This window comes from Drosophila biarmipes, chromosome 2L (genome assembly GCF_025231255.1).
Source record: "Drosophila biarmipes strain raj3 chromosome 2L, RU_DBia_V1.1, whole genome shotgun sequence".
In the NCBI taxonomy this organism is placed as follows: Eukaryota; Metazoa; Arthropoda; class Insecta; order Diptera; family Drosophilidae; genus Drosophila; species Drosophila biarmipes.
The window spans coordinates 8,400,258-8,427,144 of NC_066612.1; the positions used below are offsets into that span (position 1 = coordinate 8,400,258).

Sequence of the window (26,887 nt, forward strand, 5' to 3'; positions counted from 1 at the left end):
AACAAAATTAATTGTTTTCAAATTTTGTTGATACTATGCGAATTTCATAGAATAAAACTATAATATAATTTTATTTATTATTTAGATAGAAATATTTAAGCATTCTCTTGCATTTTTGGACTGTTTTGCTTTCACAATTTAGTCTGCTGAAACAGCCCTCGCCCTTAAATGGTCTCTGATTTTGAAGCATCAATTTTCCAGCTAATTGCCAAAATAAGCAAAATTATGTGACGGGCTGTGGAACACACACCCCCAATTTTTCCATTTGGCTGCAATTGCATTGCCAATTGAAATTATGCACTTTGACAGGGAACGCATTTAGTGTTAATCATACGCACTGGTGCCCGGCCGTCGAATCCTGTTCGCTAATTTAATGTTTGCAATCGAGTGCACAGCGAAGGGAGGCATCGTTTGCTGAAGATACCAGGAATAGGCCCCAATATTCACACCAAATAATTAAATATGTATTTTTGAGTTCCGGTGGGGGAAATCCGATTTAGGTGGCGTTTTCAACATTTTCAACAAACAAATTTATCGGCGCATAATTCAAGGCGGCGATGATGCCGCTGACGATGATGCATGGCGGGCCAAGATGCAGACCAGGATATGAATGGATGCAGCTGGCAATTTATGGCAGCCCAGGGGGTGGCTGGGGCGGGTGCTTGTGGCCAAGGCCGCTTTCCGTGCTGCCAAAAGCAGCTAGCAGAAAAGAAAACGCCAGCCGCACGACGACGGCAGAGCGGAAACGGAAATGGAAATGCGCAAATGCAATTGTCACACAAGCACACTCACACACACGCAAGCAGTGGCAGGGGTGAAATTTTAATGGAAAATTGGTGTACTCGTCGTGGCAATAAATGAAGCTCGCATTTCTATACGCCGGGCTAATAAAAGGGCAGCCCGGCCGGAGTGACAGCCAACAAGGGACCGGACAACAAGGCTCCGAAAACACTGAAGGGGCAGGCCAGCCACCCAAACCCCCTTCTCCGACGTCACTTCCGCTGAATGATGAGCCCCCGACTAGTAGGGATTTTTCGGATGGGCGTGAGCCCTATAAAGCCCAGGTACGCAAATCAATTTGTTAAGTCTCTCCCCGAGCGATTGGGTTGGGAATATCCTTCAAAGGAGCTCCTCAGCTAGCCCTGGGTGCCCACCCACCGCCCGCTCTTCGCTGCTCCATCTTTGTGCCTACCGCTTAATCTTTCAATTTGCATATTACATAATCGCCAGAGTAGGTGGGAGAAGGTGGGGGAGTTACTTACTGATCACTTTAAAAAATTAGGAGGTGTTTTAAAGTTAAAAAATCTGACTGAATATTGTTGTATTATTATATTACTGCCAAAGGGTTTCACTGAAAACCTAATGATTTTTAAAAAGCCTTAATCAACTTAAATACAATTATTTTTAATCTTTATCGCAATCTTATTCGAAATCTTATTCAAAATTTAAACCTTTTTTAATTTTGTTTTAAATATGTTGCAAATATATTTATCCTGAAAATGTGTATGTTTTTATATATGTTTATATGTATATATATAATATCATTATTAAATCGACCAAAATTATCTCAGTGCAGTAGCCGATATGACCTGAACGTCGAGGCAATGCTTTATGGTCACTTAAACGCAAATCGCACTGCCCGGGGGCCGCAAGGATACTCCACAGGAAGCACTGGAGGGATGTACAGATGGGCAGAGTGGACAAGGGGATATAGATAGAGATAGAGATTAAGGGGTGAAGGGACTGGGGCTCTGAGGGACGGAGGTGGCCGTAGGCAAACACTTGACGTGCGCTTATGCGGCACCAAGTTGCGCATACGCCGTGTGGGCCGTACCGCTTATTGAATATGCTGATGCAGGTGGAGCAATATAGCTAGTGTGGCTTTGGCCAGAGCAGCTCCATGTTGATATATGTCACACAGACCGGCAAAATAAACTGCACCAAAGGGGCGCAGTACGTGTGTGTGTGTGGGGGGCGTGGCCATCGATGATAGGCGTTGATACAGTTGCCGTAACAGGATTAGCTCCGGATTTGGCCTAAGCCCGAGCTCCGTGTTTGCCCCGCCACTGATGGATGGCACTGGAGCTGGAATTGGGATCGGGGACTCCAAACATTATGCAAGTCAAATCCGGAACGAGGGCTGCAAGTTAATGGGACGACCTCAATGAAATGGCTCAACTGCATTGCCGGCCACTGCGCCAGTCAAATATTATTCGTTGTGGCCCCCAAATAAAATGCAATTATTGTCCATCTATCAAATGGCCAGCTGGACCAGTGTGTGCCAGTGTGGTGTGCCTGGCTTGTGGGCCCTTAATTGGTTTGGCCGGACCTGTCTGCTGACTATTGGCACTGACTATATGGCACTCACTTGGCCATGCAAATGGAAACTCTCTTAGCCGGATTATTGAGCCTACCAAAAAGATTGCCTTCCAAATTCAACTAAAAGCAATAGATTGCTTGCCAAATTCGATAGAAATGGAATTTCCACTTTTCCCTTCCATGTAAATTGATTTTCGAAAATGATAAACCTTTTTAGTTAAACTCTCCATCTCCATCTCCATTTCGTTTTGGCCAAGAACCCACAATTAACAACTTTCAGTCGAACTTCCATTCCACGGAAAGGTAACCCCAATTAAAAGCAATACAAAAGTAGGGGAGGAAAGTGGCTAGAGGGGTGGCCGAAGAAATTGAAAGTTTTGCCGCATAACAATTAATTAAATTTGTATTCGTTGCCTTTGTGTCGCTTGTTGTGCAACACACAAAATATTGAATGTCAAACAATGGTAGTTGTTTGCACTGAATGGAATATTCCCACAGAAACTGAGTTTTGTGTAATTAGAGCGGGAAGGAGGTGGGCGAAGTCAGGTGAGTTGGAAGGACCTTGACTGATGGGCTGCAGGAGGAGGTGGAAGTGTAAGCGCAGACGTAAGCATAAAAACAATTAAAACTTTAGCCAAAGCCAGTGGAACAACTTGGTGATAAGTGCACTTAGGGAAAAGGAATAAAACAATTTTAAATTTTAAAATAAAATATACAGCAGAGTATTCAAAATATTCTTGAAAATACAAAGGAATATACATGGTAATATGCGGGGCTTTAAAAATATTAATAAAATATTAAAATATTATATTAAACAAGAATTGTATGCAAAATTCTGTAGTACTTGTTAGGTCTTAAATAACTTGAAAAATGTGCCTAAAAATATGCTGTGAAAAAGTTACGTCGAATTCGTAACGAATCCTTTGGACACTCTGTCTGAAAATAAATTGTGGTATACTTTAAGGCACTTATACGAAATTAAGGTACAAGTTAAGTTATCTAAAAAGTTTTTTTTTTTTTTTTTTTTTTTTTTTTTTTAATTAACATCTTTATTTAATATAATCCAGGAACAGATCTAATTAAAGCCTTTAACCTAAATGTTTTCTTAAGTAAATAATCTCTTAATTATAAATTATAATTAGTTTTCAACTTGGTATATAGGAGTAGATCAAATCTAAAAAGTGTTGTGAAAAAAGTTTATCGTAATGAATTCAATAGGAATCCGAATTGAAAATAAATCGTTGCATACTTTTGGATACCTTTTGTAATTTCTGCACCTGCTAATAATTTAGATGCAAGGACATAATACTTTATATGTAAATGGTTACTTTTAGAAGTCCCCTAAATAAGCACACATTTCTGGCAGTGCTCTCCTCATAGCTCTCCCCCTGCAATTAGTTTTCTTGAGTGCCTATAAAAGCGGTGCCCAACATTGCTCCTGACACTCGCCCGGAGCAGCTGACCACTCGACTGCGGCAGGACCCATCGATAGTATCCACTTGAGTTCATCGCAGGAATGATTGACAGCGGGGAGCCTGCCATCGCTGGCCACTTTTACCGCATCCCCCGCATCTCCGGCCGGCTTCTGGGCCTCTGGCCGCAAAGGATCCGGAGCGGGGGCGGCCGTCCTTGGCACGCCCACCTGCTCTTCGTGTTCGCCTTCGCCGTGGTCCTGGTGGGGGCCATCGGCGAGGTTTCCTACGGCTGCGTCCACCTGGACAACCTGGTGGTTGCCCTAGAGGCCTTCTGCCCGGGAACCACCAAGGCTGTGTGTGTCCTGAAGCTGTGGGTCTTCTTCCGCTCCAATCGCCGGTGGGCGGAGCTGCTGCAGCGCCTGAGGACCATGTTGTGGCAATCGCGGCGGGAGGAGAGCCAGAGGATGCTGGTCGGACTGGCCACCACAGCCAACAGGCTTAGCCTGTTGCTTCTGGCCTCTGGAACCGCGACGAACACCGCCTTCAACCTGCAACCGCTGATTATGGGCCTCTATCGCTGGATGTCCGATCTGCCGGGGCAAGTCGAACTGCCTTTTAATATTATGTGAGTTAGTTAGTTAGTTAACTACCACTCATTTTCATTACATTTCATTGGCGAATTATTTAAATTTTAACCATTATTAATCAATTAATCATTTTTTGAACCATCGATTTTTGGAGACACTTCAGTATTACTGATAATAAAAATGTAATTGTGTAGTGGAACTAAATATTTTGTATAAAATATATATTTTTTATACAAATATTTATTTTGATTCTATCAATTTTTATCCAGTGCAGAAACGCGGAATCAGCTTATCAGTAGCCTAAAATATGTTTGATACGTGGTTAATTAAATTTTTCTTTGACCAAAATACCACTTAGCATCCAAACTTATCCCTACTTACCACTTTTATATGGCGCACCGTAAAGTATGCCTTTTCATTTGAAATGGAAAATTCTTCTACCCATTTCGTTAATGACGAGGAAAACATGAGTAATGATTTTAATTGCGCCCCCAGATGCACTTAAGAGATGCCATCGAATATTAATCGCAGCTCCCCCTCCAATCATATCCCCTTTTGGACAGACTGCCTGCCTTTGCCGTGCAACCGGGAGTGTTTCCGTTCACCTACGTGCTGCTGACCGCTTCCGGGGCCTGCACCGTTTTTACCTTCAGCTTCGTGGACGGATTCTTCGTGTGCTCCTGCCTCTACATATGCGGCGTTTTCCGGCTGGTGCAGCAGGACATTCGCAGGATATTTGCCGATTTGCATGGCGGTGAGTTCGCATACCCCTGCCTGCTGCAAGATGACAATGGTTCTCCCATTCGCTGGATGACTTTTCTTGGCTTATCCCTTACCTTCAGAGTCTGTGGACGTTTTCACGGAGGCCATGAACGCCCAGGTGAGGGGCAAACTGGCCGAAGTTGTCGAGCGGCACAATGCGATTATCGATTTCTGCACGGACCTAACACGCCAGTTCACCGTTATCGTTTTAATGCATTTCCTGTCCGCCGCGTTCGTCCTGTGCTCGACCATCCTGGACATCATGTTGGTAAGCCCTTTTGCAGAGGCGTTTTCGGGTCATTTTTTTTGGGGTTCGATTGGTTTCTAAGCGATGGGGAACCCAAAAATATAAGCTCTCTAAAAATAAAACTCAGTTTCACGGGGCACATTTATACTGTAAACATTCAGTATAAAAAAAAAAGAATTTACCTATGTTCAACAAAATATTCCTAAAATATATCATTTATAAAGTTTTCTTTGAAAGTATATAATTTGTATACTTTATTGATAGTATCGCTATGAACCTTAAACTTTGTAAAATTCATTGAGAACATTTTTTAGTTCCAAAAACTTTTAATAAGAATAATTGCAATATTTCATAAATAACCTTACAAAATGTAACCCTGAATGTAACCCTTTCAAACATTTTATCTGAGTTCGCCCCTGAGTTTTCGCATCGCCTGCATTCGGCGGCTGTTTTAAAAGTTTTTCCCTGTTTGCTGTTTTCCCTGGCTTTTCCTGCCGCTCCGTTCTGATTCGCTTTTCCCGATTTGTTTGTTTGCTTTGTGGCTGCGGCTGTGGCTCTCCGGTGGCAATTTATAAGCGCATGAATTGTTACTGCTCCCGAAAAAAGTTTTTAATGCGACTTTCGCACGTTTTCCGGTGTCCCGGACACCGGAGACCCATAAGCTGTTTGCTGCAACTGGCGAGCGACGAAAATGTTCGGAAAAGGCTCGTGGCTTTTGCTCCCAATGGGACAAATGCCGCCAGCACTTTCTTCGCCCTTTTCCGCTTTCTTTTTGGTCCAAAGTGTTGAGTAATCCATTCGAAACTTGTTTATCGCTCGGGGATCCTGAGCCCAGCGATCTATTATCACTTTTTAACTGGGTTTTGGGGGAGGAGCGTGGGAAACCTACATGGCAAGGCAAGTTTTGACACGAGCACAAGCACACGAGTAATATAACTTTTGTGAATATTAAAAATATTGTTTTTGAATTGGGAACATTCGTTCTTAAAAACTGCGTAAACAGATATTGAGTCAACGTTCTCGATATCAAAATTTAATGGTGAAAAATTAATTAAGAAAAAAAATAAAATACCTGCAATTGAACTAAATTAAAGCACATTTAAAATTCTAAAGCGTCCTCATATTATTAAGAATATTTTACCCCTTTTTAAAGGTCGACCTTCAGGGGCCATAGAAAAGCCAAGAAAAATTGTAAATGAAATTCCAAAAGAGCAAAACAAATGCAATTTATTGTGGGCCAATCCTGTTGGGGACTTGAAAAATCGAGCATTCTCACAGCTTTATGCACTCGACAACATGCATAAGCTGCATAATTCTTTTTCAATGCCACAATGGAAATGTCAGGCGAGTGGAAAATGGGACTGCGAGGAGAAGCAATCAGACTGCAGCCGCAAGTAGCCCAAGACCATTTGCCAAAGTGCATTTATTTGATGTTTTCCATTTCGCAACTACTCGAAACTCTCCCGCACAATATATAGTATATATACAGTATATTAAATAATCCTCTGCAGTTTTTTACCACCAGCAATTCCTCTCAAATTAATGACGCCTCTTACCCCGGACTCCTTTATTTTTATTCTGATGCTGGTTCTGGATTTCTATCTTCTGTCTCCGCAGAACACGTCGTCGCTGAGCGGCTTAACCTACATCTGCTACATCATCGCGGCCCTCACGCAGCTATTCCTCTACTGCTTCGGTGGCAATCACGTCGGCGAGAGTGTGAGTGGGACCCCTGACCACTTTCCCCGCTTTTCCACTTTCCCTGCACTGGCTCAGCCCATTTTCATTTCCATCATTCATACGGCTTAGATACTCTAGCAAGAGGAGTTGTCTTATAATTGGGTTAAGGTTGGTGTTTGAGAGGAACTATTAAAGCTTGGTTTGGGAAAAAATATTTTTTTTTTTATAATTTTTTTGAAAAACAGGATCTGCGCTGAAAATATAATAAAAAAAAGAGGCTATATTGTAGGAAAATAAATTTTTTTTAACAAAATGTAATTATTTTGTAGTGCTCAAAAGTATGCTACAGACTAATTTAAACATAGAAATACAATGCATTTATTGGGAAATACGCTCTTATTGCATACTTTTAGGCATCAAAATTATATTCAAAATTGATTCTAGAACAGTACTCATAAGTATGGCACTCCTAAATGTTATTTTCATACAAATGCTCTTGATAAAGAAAACAAAGCACTTAAATACTTTCACTTTAATATCTTTCCACTCCCACTAAAACCGCAACATATATTTTTTAAAGTACCTTTTTATTCGTTTTTTTCCACATTGCATTGTACTTTCCTGTTATTAGTAATTTCTGTGTGTTTTTTTACAATTCCGGTAATTTCAATTTAGCGCTAAACATTAAGCTGCCAGGCGGCCACATAAAAAATGATGTGCCATTCGCGAATTGCACTTGTGATAAAATTTTAATTACACAACAAAGTGGAGGGGAAGTACCCTCGGTACTGGGTCCACCCAGCCACCCAGATTCAGTTCCAGATTCCTGCCCATAACCCATTCCACCGTTTGTTTCCTCTGGCTTTTTTCTAGAGTGCTGCTGTGGCGGACGTGCTGTACGACATTGAGTGGTACAAATGCGATGCGAGGACTAGGAAAGTGATTTTAATGATATTGCGGCGTTCGCAGCGGGCAAAAACAATTGCGGTGCCGTTTTTTACGCCATCACTGCCAGCTCTGGGATCTGTATGGGCTGCCATGCGATGCGATGCGTTGATTATGATAATAAATGTTTATGTTTCCCCTGCCTTTACAGATACTCAGCACAGCCGGCTCATATATCACGCTGCTGAAGACGTTTCTGTAAGCCTACGCGGCGTATGATTGATATGCCAGATTGGATTCTGTGTTGTCCTTCGCTGTTTGTTTAAATTAAAACCGGCAACCGAATGGACATTAAATTGCCTGTAAATTATGGGGGGCAGGGGGTGTACTCAAGAGGGAGCAACAAGTGCCGCCTGTCCTGGCCGTAATTGTTTCATTTAAATATTGCGCTGATGCTGATCTCCTCGTGCGGATTCCAACTAATGAAAAACACTTGCGGCTATGGGCACATTAATTGGGTCAGCCGTGGGAAGCGGGTGCCGAATGGATGGGGTTGCTCCATGGCGGAGACAGTAATGGCGGTTTTATGGCGCCATCTTGAGGTCTGCGGAGCTGTTTTGTTATAACAATATTTTCGTTATTCTTTTCCCTGCCCGAGCAGCGGCAAATATCAATTATAATTTGTGAAATTCGAGACAATTATGGGCGGCGAAGCTGCCGCAAATGGTTGGCAGTATTATCCTTAAAGTCATCAAGGAATATACAGAAGGCTATCAAAAATAGTATGCATTATAACTCGCACTACGTTTCATTTAACACTAGATCATTCAAATAAAAATTTAGGTTTCTATTTTTTACACATTTTTAAAGAAAGACAGAAAATTATTTAAATTAATTTTGTAAATGGCAGCTAAAATCTATCAACTCCTTTATTGCCACAGGAATTAATAGCGAACTGATAAGCATTTATGTGAAATCTATTTATTTTTCCAGGCCGACGACATGAATAAATGCATTTGCACAAATTTATTTTCCATTTGATTTTTTCTCTGATTGTGGTTTTATTTGCATTTCGTTTCGTGTGTTGAGCTCACTGGCTTCCTCTTCTCAAAGGGATTTTCACTTACTCTTCATCTGTGCCAACTAATTGAGTTGTAAAACCCACTGAAATTGTGCACTTACTAAGTACTCACCGCATTTCAGAAAGACATTAAAAGTTTTGCCGCAGTTTTTGGCGAAATGAAAAGCGCACTCGTCGTTTCGCTTCGTCTTGTTTCAGTTTATTGTTGAAAGAGTTCATTCCATTGATTTATTCATTGGGTTTGTCATCACATAAATTATCTAAAATCTGCTTACTGGCTTACGTGTAGTAAATTCATGCCTACCCATAGTTTAACTCGCATGTGCAACACGAAACTTAGTCGAGCATGCCGCAATTGATTTAGTTTCGCAAATGGCAATTTGCTTTCGCTCTCGCATATTGCATTTCACATTTATTTTATTCAATTTTCATTTCCATTTCGACGTCGCCGTCGAGTGCCGCGTGACTAAATTTCATTTTGCCCATAAATAAATTCCATACAAGTTAGTGTTTATAATTAAGTTTTTTGCATTTAGTTTATCAGATGAGAGTTTTCCTTTCGTTTTTTCTTCGTTATTACATTTATATATATTACAATTTTCGGGGTAGAGAATGGGACTGTAATGTGCTTACTTTTGTGGGTGACTGTGTGTGGGGGCCTGGCTTTTCTTATCATATTTTCCTTACTTTCGGTTATCTTGGCTCTCTGTTAAGACAGCATGAAATGTTTATAAAGTCGATGCGTGTGCGGCTCCTTTGTGCGGAGCGCAGTAATGAAATAAAATACACGCTTTTGTATCTGTTAGTATATGTATCTGTAAGCTTTGCCGCATCTTTGTGGTATTTACAGAGAGTGTCATCCTTCGTCCTGCGCCCTTCCTTCTGCTTTTTCGTCCTTCGTCCTTTGCATTTCACATTCTGCATTTTGCATTCCCGTGCCCGGCTCAGTGTCTCATTTTGCACAATGAAATGTAAATATTAAAAGGAAAACAAACATTCGCCTGAAAGGGAAAGCGACTGTTGTGTTTGCCTTTCCCATTTTCCTCTCACGCCCACCCTGCTGGCGGTGGTCCGTTTGCCATTCCGGAGTTCTAAAAAAAGCACACAGCACAAAAATGCCAGCGTCATGGAACATAATTTTCTCGTTCTGCTGCAATTAGAGTGCTAACAACGTCGAGGATACCGTGATGACGACGATGATGATACTGGGGACCACTTTCACTTTCACTTGCCAGCAGCAGCAGCAGCAGCCAATACCGCTCGCAACAACAGCTCCAGCAGAAGGAACAGCTGGAGCGGACCGGGGGCCCAAGGACACGCCCCACTCTTCTGCATCGCAGCGGGGTTCTCATCTGGGGAGACAAACAGTGGCATAATGAACATGTGTATTCAAATTTAGACGAGGGCACGGCCCCATTAACTATGCCAGGCAAATAACTTAATTTAATTGTGACCTACACGGAGAACAAAAAGGTTTCCCAACCATTAGTTGCAGCATTAGTGTTAGAATTCTTAAATAGGTACTTGAAATCTGTGATTATTCATTACAAAATTATGGAAAATGGAAGACGAAAATTATGAAATTCCAAAATAGGTTCATAACGTTCGTAATTATTCATTAGTTTTAAGGAAAAATCATAGGTTTAATGGAAAACGAATTAATAAAATAAAAAGCTTTAGAATAATATTTTTTAAAACATAGATTTTTGGGTAGAAGTATAACATTTATCTTTCTCTATATAAGAATTAATGGAGTTTTTTAAAAGGTAATCATTATAATAAAACATTTTTATGTTTTTGGACAAGAATTATAGGAATTAAGAAAATTATGTTTGTTTAATTCGTGTTATTTTTTAAAAATTATTTCGCATTAAATGCATACTTGTAGCTTTAAATGATCTTATCTACCCATCGTTTTATTTTTATTTATTGGCTATCGAATTCAGTTGAATGACTGATTTCGCTGGCGAATTTTCACCATGTATCTCGGGCTCTGACTTTGAAGTATGAAAATGGTAAATGGAGCAGCGGGGGGACGGTTATTTGTCCCGACTAGATAAATGACATAAATGTCTGCGTATACGCAATATTTCTGCGGCCTTTCTCGCCCGAGCAAATGTTATTCCAGGCGCATCATTTGTCAATGCTTTGTTTTGACTCGTCACAAAGGATGCGTATGGGCACGCCCCCTCCCCCTCCTCCCACCATCCTGGCACTGATTTTTAAGGACCCCGAGTTTTTGGGGAATGGGACCTATGAGTAATGGGCGGAATATGCTCTGCGAGGAAAGGGCATCTGGGGGTCCATAAATAAGTAGCGAAATTCGATTTCCACTTCTGGTAAATCATATTTTATCTGCCTGAAAATTGGTAAGAATTATTCAAAGCTCTGAGCATAGATGTCATTCCTTTCATAGTTAAATTCCTTTCTTGTTATATATTTTAAGTACTTGTTAGGCATTTTAGAAAATATTTTTAATGTAAATTTGGTTCCAAATTCTCCGTTGCAGATTGGATTTGAGATGTTTAGAATTATTCATCATAACACGCACTCTCTGAAACTCCCCATAGAGCATATCCCAGGTCGCCTTGGCCCGCCCAGACCAGCACTTTGCCCTTATCATTTTTCTTAAAATTTTATTGCCTTTGATTTATTATCTGTATTTATGCAAGCCGTGACAGTCCCAGTCACAGGCGCAGTCACAGTCCCCGTCACAGTAGCTCCATTTCCAGGGCTTGTCTGCTATCTAGGCTCCCTTGGCCCCCTTGGCCCCCTGAACCCATCGCCGACCATTTCGCGTCCTTTTTGCCACATGTGGGGCATGATTAAGTGCCTTTTTGCAACTTACTTCTGACATTTAATCATATTTATTACGGCTTTGCAGCGGAGGGTGAAGAGGGGGGAGGCGACGGGCGGCGACTCTTTAAAATGCAAATTCCTGTCCGTACAACCATTTCATTTGAATAAACAACTTAACAACTTAAGTGCTGGACATTTCGCTTAACATTTGATACTGCATAAAACCTAAGACTACGAGCGAAATGACTGGGCCTTCAATTTGCTGCGAATGTCCTGCCATAAAAGCCCATAAAAAACTGTGGAAATTGCCGGACAAAAGACGCGTCAAGTTTATGCCCCTCATTTCGCAGCTTAAAATGTCTTAATTCCCGTCTAATTTATGTGTAAAATATGCAAAGCCAAGTCAGTGAGTTGTGCTCCTCCAGCCGCATTACTCATACGCCAAGGACTCCCAGGCCAAAAGGACTCCCAAACAAACAGTCTACGGAAGGATGGATGGATGGGTGCATGGAGTGAGGCCAAAACTTTTAGTTTTTGGGCCGTGTCTGTAAGTGAATGGTGTTGGATACACTGCCGGCCATAAAATTATTCACTTTTCTTGCCGCCGAGCAGCGAAGGGCTGATAGTTAGCTTTTGGAGTTAACTTCTCCGAGGGAAGCCAGTGCCTTTGGCTCGGGGACACCAACCTCTGGCTGACACGGTAACGGATAGGCTTATGCCAACCTGGCCAGCACCTGAGGCGAAAGTCAGGGCCCGAATGCACTCAAAGAAATATTCTTGTTCATTTAAATTCTAAATAGTTATGGGTTTAAAATACATTTAAAAAATATTTCATGAAGTTAGTTAGTTACTTTCAAATAAAATACAAAAATCATAAAATAAAATATGCAACTTTTAAACTGCATGATTTAATGTGAAAATAAAAATATAAGTTTTGGGAACTTAACTTTAACTAAAACTATTTTAATTATAAATTTGTTATTATTATTGAGAGCGCAAACTAAAATCTTAGTTAGTTACTTCCCATTTGTTGAATCAAGGTAAGAATTTTTTTTGTTTTATTTTTTTATAAATATTTTTTTTTTTATTTTATAACTCAGTTTTAATTCGTTACGGAAAATATTTAATATATTCTTTAAACTTCATACTTTGTTAGGGAATTCATTTTTTGTTTCTCAGTGTAGGCCACATTCGCCCACTCACTCCCAGGACTCACCATTAATCACATGAACCAGGACGCTGGCGCTGCTGGCCGTCGTGGGCTGACACGTGTAGTTGCCGGTGTCCGTGGTCTGGGCATTCGAGATGCGGAGCCTGCGGAGGATTAAGGAGTGCACTGAGAACAACTCAATTACGGGATTGGGGTGGCGGCCCACTCACCTGGACTTCAGGGTATCGCCCAGCTGCGACTCCATGGCGATGCGGGTGGCGAACTCCTTCTGCAGGTCCACCTCGCTCATGATGTCGTTCAATGAGGCGTCCTCGGGAATCCTCGAGGGCTGCTCCTTTCGCCCCACGGGCACCACCGGCTGGCCATCGTCGGCGTCGAAGGGAGTGATCATGTGCTCGCCGCGGTACCAGTAAATCGGACCTATGTCCTTCACCGACGGCTGCTGCACCAGGCAGTTGAGGATGATGGCACTGCCCGCCTTGAAGTGCAGATCGGGCGGTCCACTGATAACCGCCTTGGCATCCGGAGAGATTTCTGCAAAAAAATAGGAAAAAAACACCCACAAATGAATTGAAAACATGCATCCGAGGTGGGCAACCGAAATCAATTTGGGGCAATCGCTTGTAAAACGAATTCGCAACTGAATGCACATAAAAAGTTTTAATCATAAAACTTTATGGAATAACTTTTCAATTGCACTAAATTTAAGTAAGCCCAGGAAAATGGGGTTGTGGGTGGAAAATTGGTGAGAAAGTCACACCAGACACGTAAATAAACTTATATCCATGTGCTGCACACAGTCATGTGTAAAGTCACACTCGCTGCTGCTGGTGCTGCGAAACTGGGTTAATAATAATATTTATTATGCATTGGACTGTGCAAATAATAATAATTAAAAAATATACCCAAAAACTGGAGACACGCGTGGCCCAAATGAAACAGAAACCTGGCGCGGCACTGTGGGATTGTAGTTACAACGAAAGTTGTAAGCCAGTACCACAAAGAAGTTATATAAGTTATATGAGTTTTTTAAAGTTCTTTTTTAATGTTTCTGCCTTTTTATTAATTTAAACAGTGGTTTTGAGAGCTGAATAATACAATATTTTGTTCTGGGTACTTTCAAAGGAAAGAAGGATATTTTTTTATATATTTTTTTAGTTTATCCCTCTTAACCCACTGTATCCACAGGCGTAGTGCGGAGCAGCTCATAAAAGTGCATATGATGATGATTACATGGGTCGCAGGATGCTCAGGGGTTTCCCGAGGGGGGTCGGTGTAAAAGAGGGGGTTTGGGGTTTCAGGGGTTAAAGCGTCTGCTGGAGATCCCACTTTCACGATGCCACGTTTCTCGCCTTTTTCCGTCTGTTTGTTTGCGTCTGTGGCATATGTGCCAAGTGTGAGTTGAAAAAATCCCATTGCGCCATTAAGTGCGTGTGTATTCGTATCTGCTTCTGGCCAAAACCCCCCCTTAGTCGCGCCCTACCCTCCCCTTTTCGAGGGTGTTTGTGCAGTGTCACTGCGTTAAAGGCAATTAACACCCGGCGGCGGAAGGGAGCGGGGCCATCCAGTAGGAGACGGAGACAGGCAGCTGCAGCAACAATTTTTAACCCCCAACCCACTGTGTTTTTCATTTCATTTCAGATTTTCATTTTTCCTTCATTTTTCAACAGCTGTCGCTAAAGTTCTGCGTGCATTTTGTGTGGCGGCGCATGAAGTTTTTTAATTTAAATATTTCATGAAAATAAAATGCAATGCGACCTGCCAGCAGCAACAGCAAAAGCAACAAAAGGGTCTTGCAAAACGTGGTTTTCTCTAAGGTCAAATGGTTGTAATTACCGCATAGAAGGGCGTAGAAATAGAAATGGATCCAAGGCAATAGCCATATTAAATTTTGGGAAAAAGGCGCAGGAAAGTATGCTATTAAAATAAAAAAATATTTTCATGTGCCAGTTCTTACCCCTTATTATTAAACGCCGTGGAAATAATAGTATTTAATGCTTGAAATACTTTCAAAAATTGTGCACAATTGAAACCTCCCCTTATACAAAATTACTGGGTTAATCAAAGTATGTCCAAGAGTTCTGTATGCCAATATCAGATAACTAAATTAATTAAACTTATCATTGTATATCGTAAATACATTCGAGAAGCATATACATAAAATGTTGCTATTGAAAAATATGGCCTTCATGCCTTGCTGTTAAAATGCTGAAAAATATTCTCGCGCATTGCGGAACTTTTCTCTTGTTTTCAAAGGCTTAAACAATCAATTATGCTGCTAATTGCAGCTGAAATGTGGTGTATATTTTTCTTAAATTATGCGTGCATAAATACCAACCTTTTAAATTGTCATCTTAGGGCATACTTTATGCATATTTATTTGGGATATTGTACGGAACCCCTGGGCGGACGTACCGCTCCAGGCAGAATTTATATCAGGCATAAATCTTTTTTGCAAAAAAAAAGGATGGGAAAAATTGTGGGGCAAAAATAAAAATCGTTTGGGTGGGACGCATAAATTTACATAATGACATTAATTAAATGCAATGCACCGCAGCAGCGCGCCAAGGAGCCACAGAAGCTGAAACAGAAACAGGAGCGGAAAATATAAAAAATATACAAAATAAAAGGGGAAGCACAGGAGCGAAGAGTTAAGCGCCTTGCGAAAGTCACTCATACGACACGTATGCCGATAATGTTATTAAGGACGCAGCCAGTTTGCCGGGCTGTCACCACTGTCCACTGTCCACTCGGCTGCTGTCATGCTCCCTTGGAAATTGTTTCATTAACGTAAATTAAAATGCATACTGCCATGAAGAAAATGTAATCGGAAATTCGTTTGTAAGCGTCAGAGCAGGAAATCGGGAAATCAGGAAGGGTGGCAAGGGTGCCGACGGGAAATAAACCAGAGTGACAGTGAGCGACGAAAATGCATGGCGCCCAAGTGCATAATCGGAAACTTAAAAAGGCATTGCCGACTGATTTGCATAAGTGGCCGGCGGCCGATGCCGACAGTATTTGTCAGCAGTTTGACTACGGTATGTCCTTTTCGTACTCCTTAACTGCCTTAACTCCTTATCCACCGCCACACAGCACTTGTCGCCCTATCGAGCCAGTGATTTAAAGACCAAACAATGGCCATCTTAATGGCTCCGACTTAAGCCAGAGAGTTCCTTGGCAACCCCATTAAAATCAATATGCAAATTGATTGTTTTTTAAAGGGACTGAGATTACGAATTAACGCCCTTACAATGAGGCAATCAGCAGATCGAGGGGATTTCATTATGTGTAGGTAATTGTGTTTCGAGAATGGCAGAGAGGTGCCTATTTATCATAGGGATAATGTATAAAAGGGAGGGTTTTTTTAAAGCATGAGTAGCTTGTCACTTAATTTGTGTACAAAAGGCAATTGAAACAGTCTACAAAAAAAAAAAAATATTTTGCAAAAGGGTCACAGTAACATTATACCTCTTACTTAGGAATTTTTAATATTTATCTTAAGCATAAAGTATAAGGCGAAACAGTGGGTAGCCTAGGGTCTTTTTGTGTACAAGGAGTAAGCTTTAAATAAGATATTTTACATATTTATAAACAAATGAAGTATTATAAGGAGGCTTGTTTAAAATGATGTTTAGTACTGCCACATTAAAGCGGTCTATATTCGAGACAAAAAAAATATTTTTATAAAAAAGGCTCTCATTAATTTACTACCTTCTTAAATAAGATCTTATTAATAATCAAATGTTTTTGTTCCTTTACGGAAACATGGTTTATAAATTATAATATTAAGAAGCAATCTGTCACCATTTCCTGTAGGAACCCTTAGGACCTGCCACCCATTATGCCATTCCGTAATCAGACCATCATCAATTAATCATTACCCTGGATTTGGGAGCCGCTAATGCAGACAATAGACATTGTTTTTGCAAGGAACACGGGAAGCCGGACGGGTGACACACTGCCAGCTAATTATATGCGGACACACGCATTATGCATGGCTCATTAAAGCGCTGAATACATTTCCAATCGGAGCCGTAATCCCGCCGGGTTGACATGCTAATTAACTGAGCGGCTCCGGCGACATGTAAGCTGCCACCCAGATCCTGGGGCCGAAAAGCCCAGGAGCCGGATACTCGACCTCGGTTTTTATTTGTTTATTTATTTATGGGCCGAAATGTGAAATTAAAAATGCATGCCTAGAGGCGGTCGAACCGAACAAAACGGAACGCAGCGCCCCTTCGCATCAAATTAACATTTTTAATAAGCCCAGCGGCGACAAGGTAAACACTTCGTACAAATAAAAATAAATACAATAATTATTGCCATGAAATTACGTTCCTTTTCGGGCCTTTAGAAATATGAAATGTGTTAGAGGAGAGATGCCGGTGGTTATAAACTCACCGATGATGTTCAGCTGGAATGCCATCGACATTTTGGGCTCCGTGTTCACCTGGCACTCGTAGATGCCGCTGTCCTTGGCCAGCGGGGACTTCACGTGGAGGGTCCACTCCCTGGAATCCTTCGACTCCGTCACCTGGTGGATAAACGGGGCAGTTTACATTTTACATTTTACAGATTTCAGTTTTCATTATTCGTTTGTGGAGTTTTTCAATTCAATTTCAGGCTGTCAGTCTCGGCGGAATAATTATTCGCTTTTGAGGCAACAATTTGCAAGGCTGCAAAATTTGTATTTCCATACAATCGGGTTTTTTATTTTTCCATGGAAATTAAGCAATTATACAATTGAATATTGGCTTGTTTGATTGTTGGTCGGTCTGTTTGCTACAACAGCACAGTGGGCTTGAAACCGAGGATGAGGATGAGAGGTGGTTGCGAACTTGTCCTGAGTTATGAGTGGGATTAGCCATTGAAATATCGCTTATGCATGCATAATGAAAGTGGCCTTATAACCATAATTCCCCCCGAGAACCGGAGTTAACTTTTACATTGTGGTACAATCTGACGTCGGGCGGAAAGTTTATCGGGATTTGTTGTGTTTGCAGCTAATCTGTGGGTGGATCTGGGGATTTCGTTTGGTTTATTGGTATGGATTTGCAGGGGGTTCACCTTTCGGGGGAGGTTATTGCAAAGTTAAACTGAAAAATGGAACATGCATTTTGTGTGTATCATTTAAAAATTTGGCTTTAACATATACGTTTAAACAATCATCAATCAATTCCGTGAGATTATGTATTAAAAATATATCTTTTCAAGGGAGCTGCAAATAAAAAAGTATCTGCAAAAGGATCCCCTTAAATTTAAAGAAATGAACAAATGTTCTTAATAGTATAGAAGACATTCTCGAAAGCAAATTAACCTTTTAACGGGTCACATTTAATTGGTTAAGACTCCCTGAGAAGCTTCTGGACGTTCCCCCTTTAGGCCAGCATTGCATACCATTAACCCACTGTGTCGCCCAACTTTGGGGCCCCGATATAACCATCGCATTCAATTAGTAAACGAATACAGAATGGCCGAACCTACCTGGAACCGCTTGTCCGTGGTGTAGGTGGCGGTGCCTACGGTGAGGATATGCAGATCACGTTTCCGTATCCAGGATACCTGTTGAGCAGATGGGCAGTTGGGGGGCGAGAGGCCAGAGAAAGGGGGAAAGAAATTTGATTAACGAGTGCACATCCGCATGATATACTCGATGTCCTTGGCACGCATCTTCATCAGTTTTTTTTTTGCCTCCGAGGAGAACGGGGCGCTGATTCCGGACAACTCACCGATTTATCATGCAGACTGTCCACGCGGCATTTAATTATGGCCTCCGTGTGGCCAGTGCGTCCGGTGATGTTGCGCGGCATGCCAAAGTCGAAAATTGGCATCGACTGCGAGGACTCCATGTCCTGCGCTTCCCCCTCCCGATCCCCCTCCCTCTCCCGCTCCGTGTCTCTCTGGGCAAAGAGATCGGAGCCAAAGGACGCGTCCAGGAAGGCTAAACTCTTGAAAGTGTGATTCGTGGCTTCCGTTTGCGGCTCTTTCGCCACCGCAAACGATGAAAAACTGGTTGGAAATGGGAATGGGAAGGGGGCTGGAGAGGGGACCGAGGATGCCGCTGATGGCGACGGTGATGATGACAGGAATGTCGACAGGGTTGGCCCATCACTGGAGTCATCCGGTTGTCCAGTGGAAGCTGCCGCCGCAGCAAGTCCTGCAAAGACACAAAGGAAACAGGGTGAGCTGATGCCAAGGAAACAGGAAAAGGATAAATTGCGCTGAAAAAAATATTGTTTCTAAATGTATTTATTATAAGCCTAGTGAATGGATTGTAATAAATATATAACAAGAGCAAAACAACTTGATTTTACATTGAAGATAACGAAAACACTTTCTTAAAAGAATTTAATAAATGTTCTAGTATCTAACAAGTGTTTTTCAATGTTAAGTCACGAAAGAACGTATCCCAAAAATTTCTTGAAGTAAAAGAGACGATTCGAACTCGGGACTTCTTATACAAAATGCGATTGTTCCAACTAACGCTAACTTTTTATGGAGCGTTTCTTCAGTCAATACGGATAGTTGTTAATTTAATTAATTATTTTTTTTAGTTTTTAATCATAAACAAAAACAGTTGTATCTATGAATATTTCTTTTTATCCTCACAACTTTAAACAAAGTATTTTTTTAGTGTAAGGAGCCACTGCGCCTTGCTGTTTTGCTGCGTCTCCTTGTTGGCCAAATGAATTTATAACTCGGTCGGCTTCCCCATTCCCAGTGCCATCCCTGTGGCCATTCATCTTGCCGGGTCTTTTGATTTGATTTGTAACCACTTTGGCCACAACTTTTTGCTTGCCCCCGCCGACCGCCGACCGCAAAGTAACTTCAATTCAATTCACTTTCATCCATCCTTTTCGCCCGCAACTCGCACAATTTAAGCAAATAAATTCCGCTCTTGGCTTTAAGCTGCGGGCCGCGCACAATTTGCATTTAATTTACTAGTGCTCGGCATTTTTGTACGCCACTGCATATGTGCACAGAAATATTTTGCATATCCATACGGCTTGGCCATTTTCCGCGGCGACAATTTAAACGAATCCGTAGAGCCAGAGTGACAAATTCAATTTGTGCGCAGCAAAACAATAAACGGAACGAAAGCGGCGAAAATAATATGCAACAAGCGACAAATAAAGCCGAAACGAAATATTAAGCATCCGCCATGTTGTCTCGACAGCAACGATAGCAAATATTTGCAAATATGCCAACTAAAAAACGAAGAAAAGCTGAAAAAATTACTTTTAAATTCAAATCAACAGGGAATTTGATGTGGACGAAGCGGCGAAGTGGGCGGAGCGGGGGAGGTGGGAAAATGCCCAGCTGAGGGCCGGGAAATTGGGGATATTGGATTGAGTTTGAAGTTGGCAATAAAGTTGAAATACATTTTTGCATAGCTTCCTTGGAGGATTTCCGACTGAAACATTTGACATGCACTTAATAGTAGTTTTTGGAAAAACGTGTTCATTTTTATGGCAGCTCTCCATTTTAATTTTCTTTACTAATAAGAACTAAATATCGTGTTTTAATTTATAACTTCCAAGAATATTAGGTAAAATTGATGTTATAATTTTTCCTTTAATATATATTTAAAAGATACATTCCTACAAACCCTATAAAATTAATAAAACTTTTTTTTTAAATTTTTCTGCCTCTTTCTTTGGCAGTAAAAAAACAATATCCTTATCCTTTATTTTTTCTAAACTTTTTAACTTTCAAGGAAATTATATTTAACTAGCTGTTTTTAATATATTTTTAAGTTACACATTTTTGCGTATCCCACATAAATAAATTTATGAGTTCAAGGAATCTTTACACCTTTTCAAGAATTGCTTTATCCCTCACTTCTTCAAATGTTCCCTCAAATTCTTTATCTAATATAAAAAACCTGGCAATATTGCTCCTTTTATTTACGCACATTCCCGTAAATTTGGCAACAAGATTTTCCGCACAGCCCACGCCAGCGGCTGCAGCTTCTTTAATCTTGTTTCTATTTTCACATAATTTTCAGTCAATTCCCGGGATTATCCAGCCCTGTCCCTCGCCCAGCGACCTTCTAGGGTATCCTGGCATTCGTGGGCCGACGCCGAACCCATGTTTTATGCGCAATACTCGAATGGAGAGCTCTGGCAAACAAACTTTTTATTTTGCTGCGACCTACTTAAAGGTCCCCCTGCCCTCTTCCATTTTTTCCCCCGGATGCCGACTGCTAGTCGTCTGGGGTTCACCACATGAGGTCATGGAAAATGCTTTCCGTTTGTTGTTCTTCTTTATGCGCTGCTGTAAAGTAAAGTAGCAAATTTGTATTTTATTGTTTGTCGCCAGCAAGAACAAGCGCGACTAAAGCGACACAAGCCAAAAAGAAAAGGAAAAGCCAACAAAAAAGTACCTAAAAATCTGCGTCTGCCAACGCTGCGAATGAGTGATTCTCCCTCGGCCGGCGAATGGAATTTTTCCACCTAAATGCTCAAAGGAAAAGTCGTCGGCGAACGCAATGCTGTAGGGAATTTCTCAGGCAGCTGCAGTGGCAGCTGTGAAAACGATTTTCCATCATCACCATCAATAACTTCATCATTGGCATGCTGTTTTCCATGCCATTTCGATACCGAAACCGCTTCAAAGTTTTCCGCGGCGGGCGGTGAAAAGCGGCCACAAAAACTGCGAAACTTGCTAAACAAATTTAAGCAAATAAAAGAGCACTGAGCTCTGTTGCTTTGTGTGTGAGGGTATTTTCTCTTTTTTGCACTAAGCCGCCAAAGCTTTTTTGAGTATTTTCTTTACCAAAATTCTTTTTTTTCCCCCGTGCGAGCCTACCGAAAACTGATTTGGCAGTGCAGCCATAGGCGGCTGAAAGTTGGTCGCCGCGTGTGTTTTTGGCCAATGTTTGCTGTAGGTCGCGGCACGCCCACCGCTCCGCGCCCCTCTTTATGGCTTCCGGGCTCGGGGACCAGAACCACCTCATGCTCATCCCCAGCCGCCACCTCGTGACCCCATCCTTGCCAAAAACCCACATACACACAGCTGCCACAAGTGTTTCGGGGAAATATTCGTGCTGCGCCTGCAGCGATTCGTGTGCATTTGGCAAAGCACTTAAAATGACAAAAATAACAGCAAAATGCTAGACAGACGTGGCTAACAAAGGCTGCGCACAGCAGCAGAATCCTGCCAAACATTCGGATGTGCACTAGATGTTCCTCGGTTTGGTCTGGTGTTGTCGAGCTCTTTGAAGATGCAGATAACCGAAAGGGTTTTAATGGACTCAGTTAACCTAATTGAAGCTGCCATTAAGCGAAGTCAGGGGCGGTTAACCCTCGGTAGTATTTCACTCAATTAATAGTGTTCAGGAAAAGAAAACCATGTCTTGGTAAAAAGAAATTGGTAAGTTCTACAAGGAAATGCAAAATGTAAGCTTGAAAAATATTAAAAAAATGTTAAAGGGACTCAAATAAAACGAAAACTATTAGGAAGTCCATTAAAGTCAGTAAATAAACATTCTTTATAAAGCAGTACATTTTTTAGATACTTAATGTATCTTATAAATACAAACAAATTTGGGGTTATTACAGCGCTCTTAATGGCAAACAAATTTTATAATTATTTAAACCCAAATAGTTTTTAACGTAATTTGTACATACTTCTAACTTAGTTTGCTAATAAATAATCATAAGTTATACGATTAGCTTAAATTTTCGGAATCTTTTATAGCATTAAATACATTGAATACAATTTTTTCTTAAAAACAATTAGTTTTTTAATTTATGAATACTCACAATAAAGAAGATTATTACAAAGTTTTTCAAGGTATTAAAAGCTTATGAATAAATAATCCCTAACAAAAACATAACTCCTTTCCCTAAATATTCACCAGGCATAAGACCAACCGTGTTTCTTGCAGTTAAAGTCCCCTCCCATGTGAACCCTTTTCAGAACACTATTCGTATCCCCCTGTTGACAGCATGTTCTATTTAGGGACTCGAGTGCCGGGCCAAACAAAAACGTCGCCTAATGTCAAGTCTGGGAAGCGCGACGGTGGCTGGGGAAAAACAAGAAAATAAATTGAAATGGCAGGCAATTGAAAACTACCCATGGATTTGTCAGACTCTGTCTGGCTTAGCGGCGCACATACACTTTTCATTTTCGGATATGAATATACAAAACTGGCGATGACAGAGCCGGCGAATGGAAATTTTCCTTTAAGACGACGCAAATGTGAAGAGCTTTGGGGGACTGGGTTCAATAAACGCTGGCTGGGATTCATCTGCTGCCTGCCCAGAAATCTGATTATTTATGAAGTGCCTCAGCCGGGTGCTCGAAGTCCCCGGGAGTCCCGGCGGAGTGGCAAGTGTCTATAAAAATAGCAAAACACCAGACGAATTATAATGAGTTTGGGAACTCGGGAGCTCGCAGCTCGGGTCTCACGTTCCAAAGGACTCACGTGGTATGCTAGGTGGCAGGACCTCGAATCCTGTCCGCTCATTGTCATCGTTAACACTCGTGTAATGTCGGCCATAAGAACTCCCACCCCGGCTCCTTTGGCCCTCTGCAATTAAAGGCGTGTTCATGGGATTGGGGCGGGGGTCCTGCACAGAGAGATTTACATAATGCCGAGCAATATGGCCGAGGATGGCAACTATTTTTACATGCCCATAATTTGATGACGACAATGTCTTGGCATAACAATGAGATGCGGCTCCAGGCCTTCGGGCCTCATGTAAATTTCATTTTGCTGACTTTAAGGATCTTCGGGCTCGGCATCGCTTTTCACTCGCAAAAAAAAAGAAGAAAAATCCACTAACACGTGTTTGGGGGTCGGTTTTTCACCGCCCAGATTCCCTTTCTCTCTGATTTTTTTTAGATTTTCTCCTCCTTTTCCCCTGCCAGCCAGCGGATTTGTTTCGTGTGTGAAATCGAGCGTGAATGTTCCAGCGTAAATAAAATTCAATTTGGCATTTTCCTTTTAACTCAATTTATGTGTCAAGCGAAAGTGGATTTGACTCGGACAAACATTGTGTGGCCATCTGGCATGTCCCGTATCAAAGTTATAAATGAATTTATACCCAGAGTCCTCGTTCTCCCGCACTCTATACACCCAGCAAAATTAATAGCATTTGTGCCGGCGGATTGATTGAATTAACCCCAACCAAAGGGCATTCAGCTGTATCGCTATCAAAAAAATGGAAGTCCATTGAAATGTCATTAAATTGATGTCATTTAACGGCTACATTTTACCAAAAAAATAGTCGATTAACTCGCCACTCAGGTGAACATATTTATTGCATTTACTTAGGTCACCAGGTGAGAAGATTAACTGCTGTTAATAACTTGGGCTTGCGTGTGAATTGTTTTCCATCCAGTTTAACACATGAACGCACAATTATATGGTCAAGCTGGCCAGTTGATTAAATGGCATTTAACCAGGGGAATATTTTGTGGAAACTGCACAGCTTCATCAGTGAAAAACTCCAAAAAATTTGGCATTTTTCGAGCTGTCTCCCTGCGTTTTTAACCATTAAGTGATATATGTAGGGTGCTGAATGAGTTTTCTTGTCTTTAGTTGGGTCACCCAACTTGTTGAACAGCCAATAAACCAGAACTCACAACTCCTCGATTAAAGTTCCTTTGGGTTAATTAATCGTGAACCAGCTCACATTTTTCCGTTTCGTTTAAACTCAATCCGATCCGGACGAAATCCTGTCCGCAAATGAAAGTCCTTCTCTGCCCACTTTCATTCCAAATGCAAACGCAAATCGAAACAAATGCTGCAAATAGTTCCCCAACGAATCGATTTCGGAAAGACGGCTCGAAACATTTTTGTGGCCAACACAGATACACACGCACACACACACACGCCAAAGCAGTGACGCACACACACGCACCGTCGGACAAATTTCACATAATCAATTTTGGTTTTAGGCCCGTGGCATCCATTGTTTTGTGGAGGAGCAGAGATCGGAGGTCCGACGAGAACCAGGAGCCGAGAGATGGAGCTCCAGCTGCTGATAGATGTCTCTGGAGCAATACATCAAACCAAATTAGCAGTTTGTGTGCCATGTTCGAAAAGCCAAAATGCACAGCAACTTGGGAAAAGAGGCATGAGATTTGAGAGGAGCAGAAGGCGGACACACAGGCACACAGAAAAAAAAAGTTTATGATAAAAATAACACAATTGGGTATGCTTATTTATAACCGTAAGTCTGAAAGGATAATTATATATTAATCTTAGCTTCTAATGATTTTTTATTGTGTTATTATAATACGAAATGTAGTACTATCTTATCTAAATAAAACACATTTTTAACCCTTTACTATATAATATAATTAATAAAATAAAAGAAAAAATAAAACTAACATTAGTATCAAATTTAAAGACTGTGTCTTAACAATAAATATCACTAAAAAAGTTGAAATACATTTTTATCTTCGAATTATTTATTTTCGTAAATATTAAATTTCCAATCAAGACGTTTCTCCCAGTGCAGTAATAGAGATTGAGTCATAGGGACATGCACATAACTCTGGCCAGGTGCGTTTTGGGGCATCTAAATTGGCCGACAGCATACACGAAGGACACACAAACAACGGGGGTGGAGTGGGTCGAAAAGGTAAGCAGATGTGGTAACAGAAGAGGCAGGGGAAAGCCGGCGGAAAGCAGTCCTAGAGTGGAAGCCCTGAAATGCGTTAAATGCGTTTGATGGGCAGAGTGCGTCTAATGTTTGAAAATTTCCATAAAACATGCAATAAAAGCCCAAGGACAACAGTAGGAGAGTGGGTCCTGGTGGGAAGGGTTACGAGGAACAGGGTTACGAGGAGTAGGAGCGGGAGTAGCAGCACGAGCCGGAGGTACAACACTTGCCGGCATAATGGAAAAAGTACAAGGGCCGCCATAAAAGCATAACAAGCTAACGTGTAACGAGGCGGCAACTCGAAAGCTGCAAATGAGGCCAGCAGCCAGGATGCAAAGGCAGGAGTAGGACCTCACCAGGACCTGCAACCCGGCAACCTGGCAACTCCGACTCTCCAGCCAGTGCTGCAGGCCGGGATTAGGTTCAGGTCGGGTCCTTGTTGCCCTTGCCCCCTCCTCCTCCTTTCCCTTGAAGCGTGAAAGGTGTCAGGAGAATCGCAGCAGGAGCAGCAGGAGCAACAGCATGCCATCAGCAGTCGACAATGTAATGCTTCAATTTCACCCACGCACATGTTCACATATGCAGGGGACTGCACTAAGCAAAAGGCCGTTGTATAAAGCTATCAATTTTAAAAGAAATTAAATTGTTTTATTTTTAATTTTAGAATTTATAAGTTAATTTGAGTTTAGTTTATTGTAGAGTACTAATTGTCTCTAAATCACTTTTTTCAAGATTACAAAATAAATTTATTTATTTATAATTACCAAGTCAAAATATATTTAAAAAAGATAACATATCAAATATACTTCAAGTATAACATTTATTTAAGTTAGTAAAATCACTGATTATGACATTGAAATTGTAGTAAAATCTGTAGTAGCTAATCCATCCTCTCCCTTATTTCTCTCAGTGCTGGGACGAGTAGTGAAAGAGACATGCATCAAGTGCTTGCTTCGTTTTCCAATGGAAAATTGCTCGCCAAAAGGAGGAGCAAAGAATTAGATGCTCGAACAGATGGAAAACGAAAGCGGAAATGTTGTGCTAAGCCACGCACGTCCTGCCACTCCCACTTCCCCTCCCACTTTCACCAACCCCCTTCTCCACCCTTTTTGACCCTTTCCTTATCTCCTTGCGCACGAGCGTGCATGTGTGTGTGTGACTATTTACATTGTCACACTTTCATCATTGTGTCAGTTTTCCTCCGTTATCTTCTGCTTTGCTCAGCTCTTCAAGGATGTGCCGAAGGATGTGGGCGGTGGTGGGGGCGTTAGTGTTAGGGGCGTCAAGTGGGGGCGTGTCCAAGCAGACAGCTGCTGCTCAA

The 26,887-nt window shown here is 41.4% G+C and overlaps 2 protein-coding genes across 4 annotated transcripts in view; one reads left to right on the forward strand and one right to left on the reverse strand.

Annotated features, from left to right (window-relative positions):
• Positions 1 to 3,835: 3,835 nt before the first annotated feature.
• Positions 3,836 to 8,157, forward strand: LOC108032496 (odorant receptor 22c). Its single transcript, XM_017106316.1, has 6 exons — positions 3,836 to 4,359; positions 4,885 to 5,075; positions 5,164 to 5,351; positions 6,948 to 7,049; positions 7,884 to 8,036; positions 8,107 to 8,157. Exons 1-6 carry the CDS (start codon positions 3,836 to 3,838, stop codon positions 8,155 to 8,157), a joined length of 1,209 nt encoding a protein of 402 aa, XP_016961805.1.
• A 1,002-nt stretch (positions 8,158 to 9,159) lies between these two features.
• The window catches only part of LOC108032744 (uncharacterized), a 49,317-nt gene continuing 31,589 nt past the window's right edge, over positions 9,160 to 26,887 (reverse strand). For all 3 annotated transcript variants that reach the window (XM_050885168.1, XM_050885169.1, XM_017106730.3), the window contains 6 exons: positions 18,676 to 19,103; positions 18,431 to 18,508; positions 17,348 to 17,480; positions 13,156 to 13,480; positions 12,992 to 13,089; positions 9,160 to 10,328 (listed from right to left, as the gene is read on the reverse strand). In XM_050885168.1, coding sequence (XP_050741125.1) covers positions 10,201 to 10,328; positions 12,992 to 13,089; positions 13,156 to 13,480; positions 17,348 to 17,480; positions 18,431 to 18,508; positions 18,676 to 19,103 — 1,190 coding nt within the window. In that variant the 3' untranslated portion in view covers positions 9,160 to 10,200. The remainder of the gene's footprint in view (positions 10,329 to 12,991; positions 13,090 to 13,155; positions 13,481 to 17,347; positions 17,481 to 18,430; positions 18,509 to 18,675; positions 19,104 to 26,887) is intronic.

Bases quoted from the DNA above. Each gene is read 5' to 3' on its own strand.
- LOC108032496 (XM_017106316.1), top strand. From the start codon at position 3,836: ATGATTGACAGCGGGGAGCCTGCCATCGCTGGCCACTTTTACCGCATC. The intron at 4,360-4,884 runs GTGAGTTAGTTA...CCTTTTGGACAG, and splicing joins GAACTGCCTTTTAATATTAT to ACTGCCTGCCTTTGCCGTGC. The intron at 8,037-8,106 runs GTATGGGCTGCC...CTGCCTTTACAG, and splicing joins CACTGCCAGCTCTGGGATCT to ATACTCAGCACAGCCGGCTC.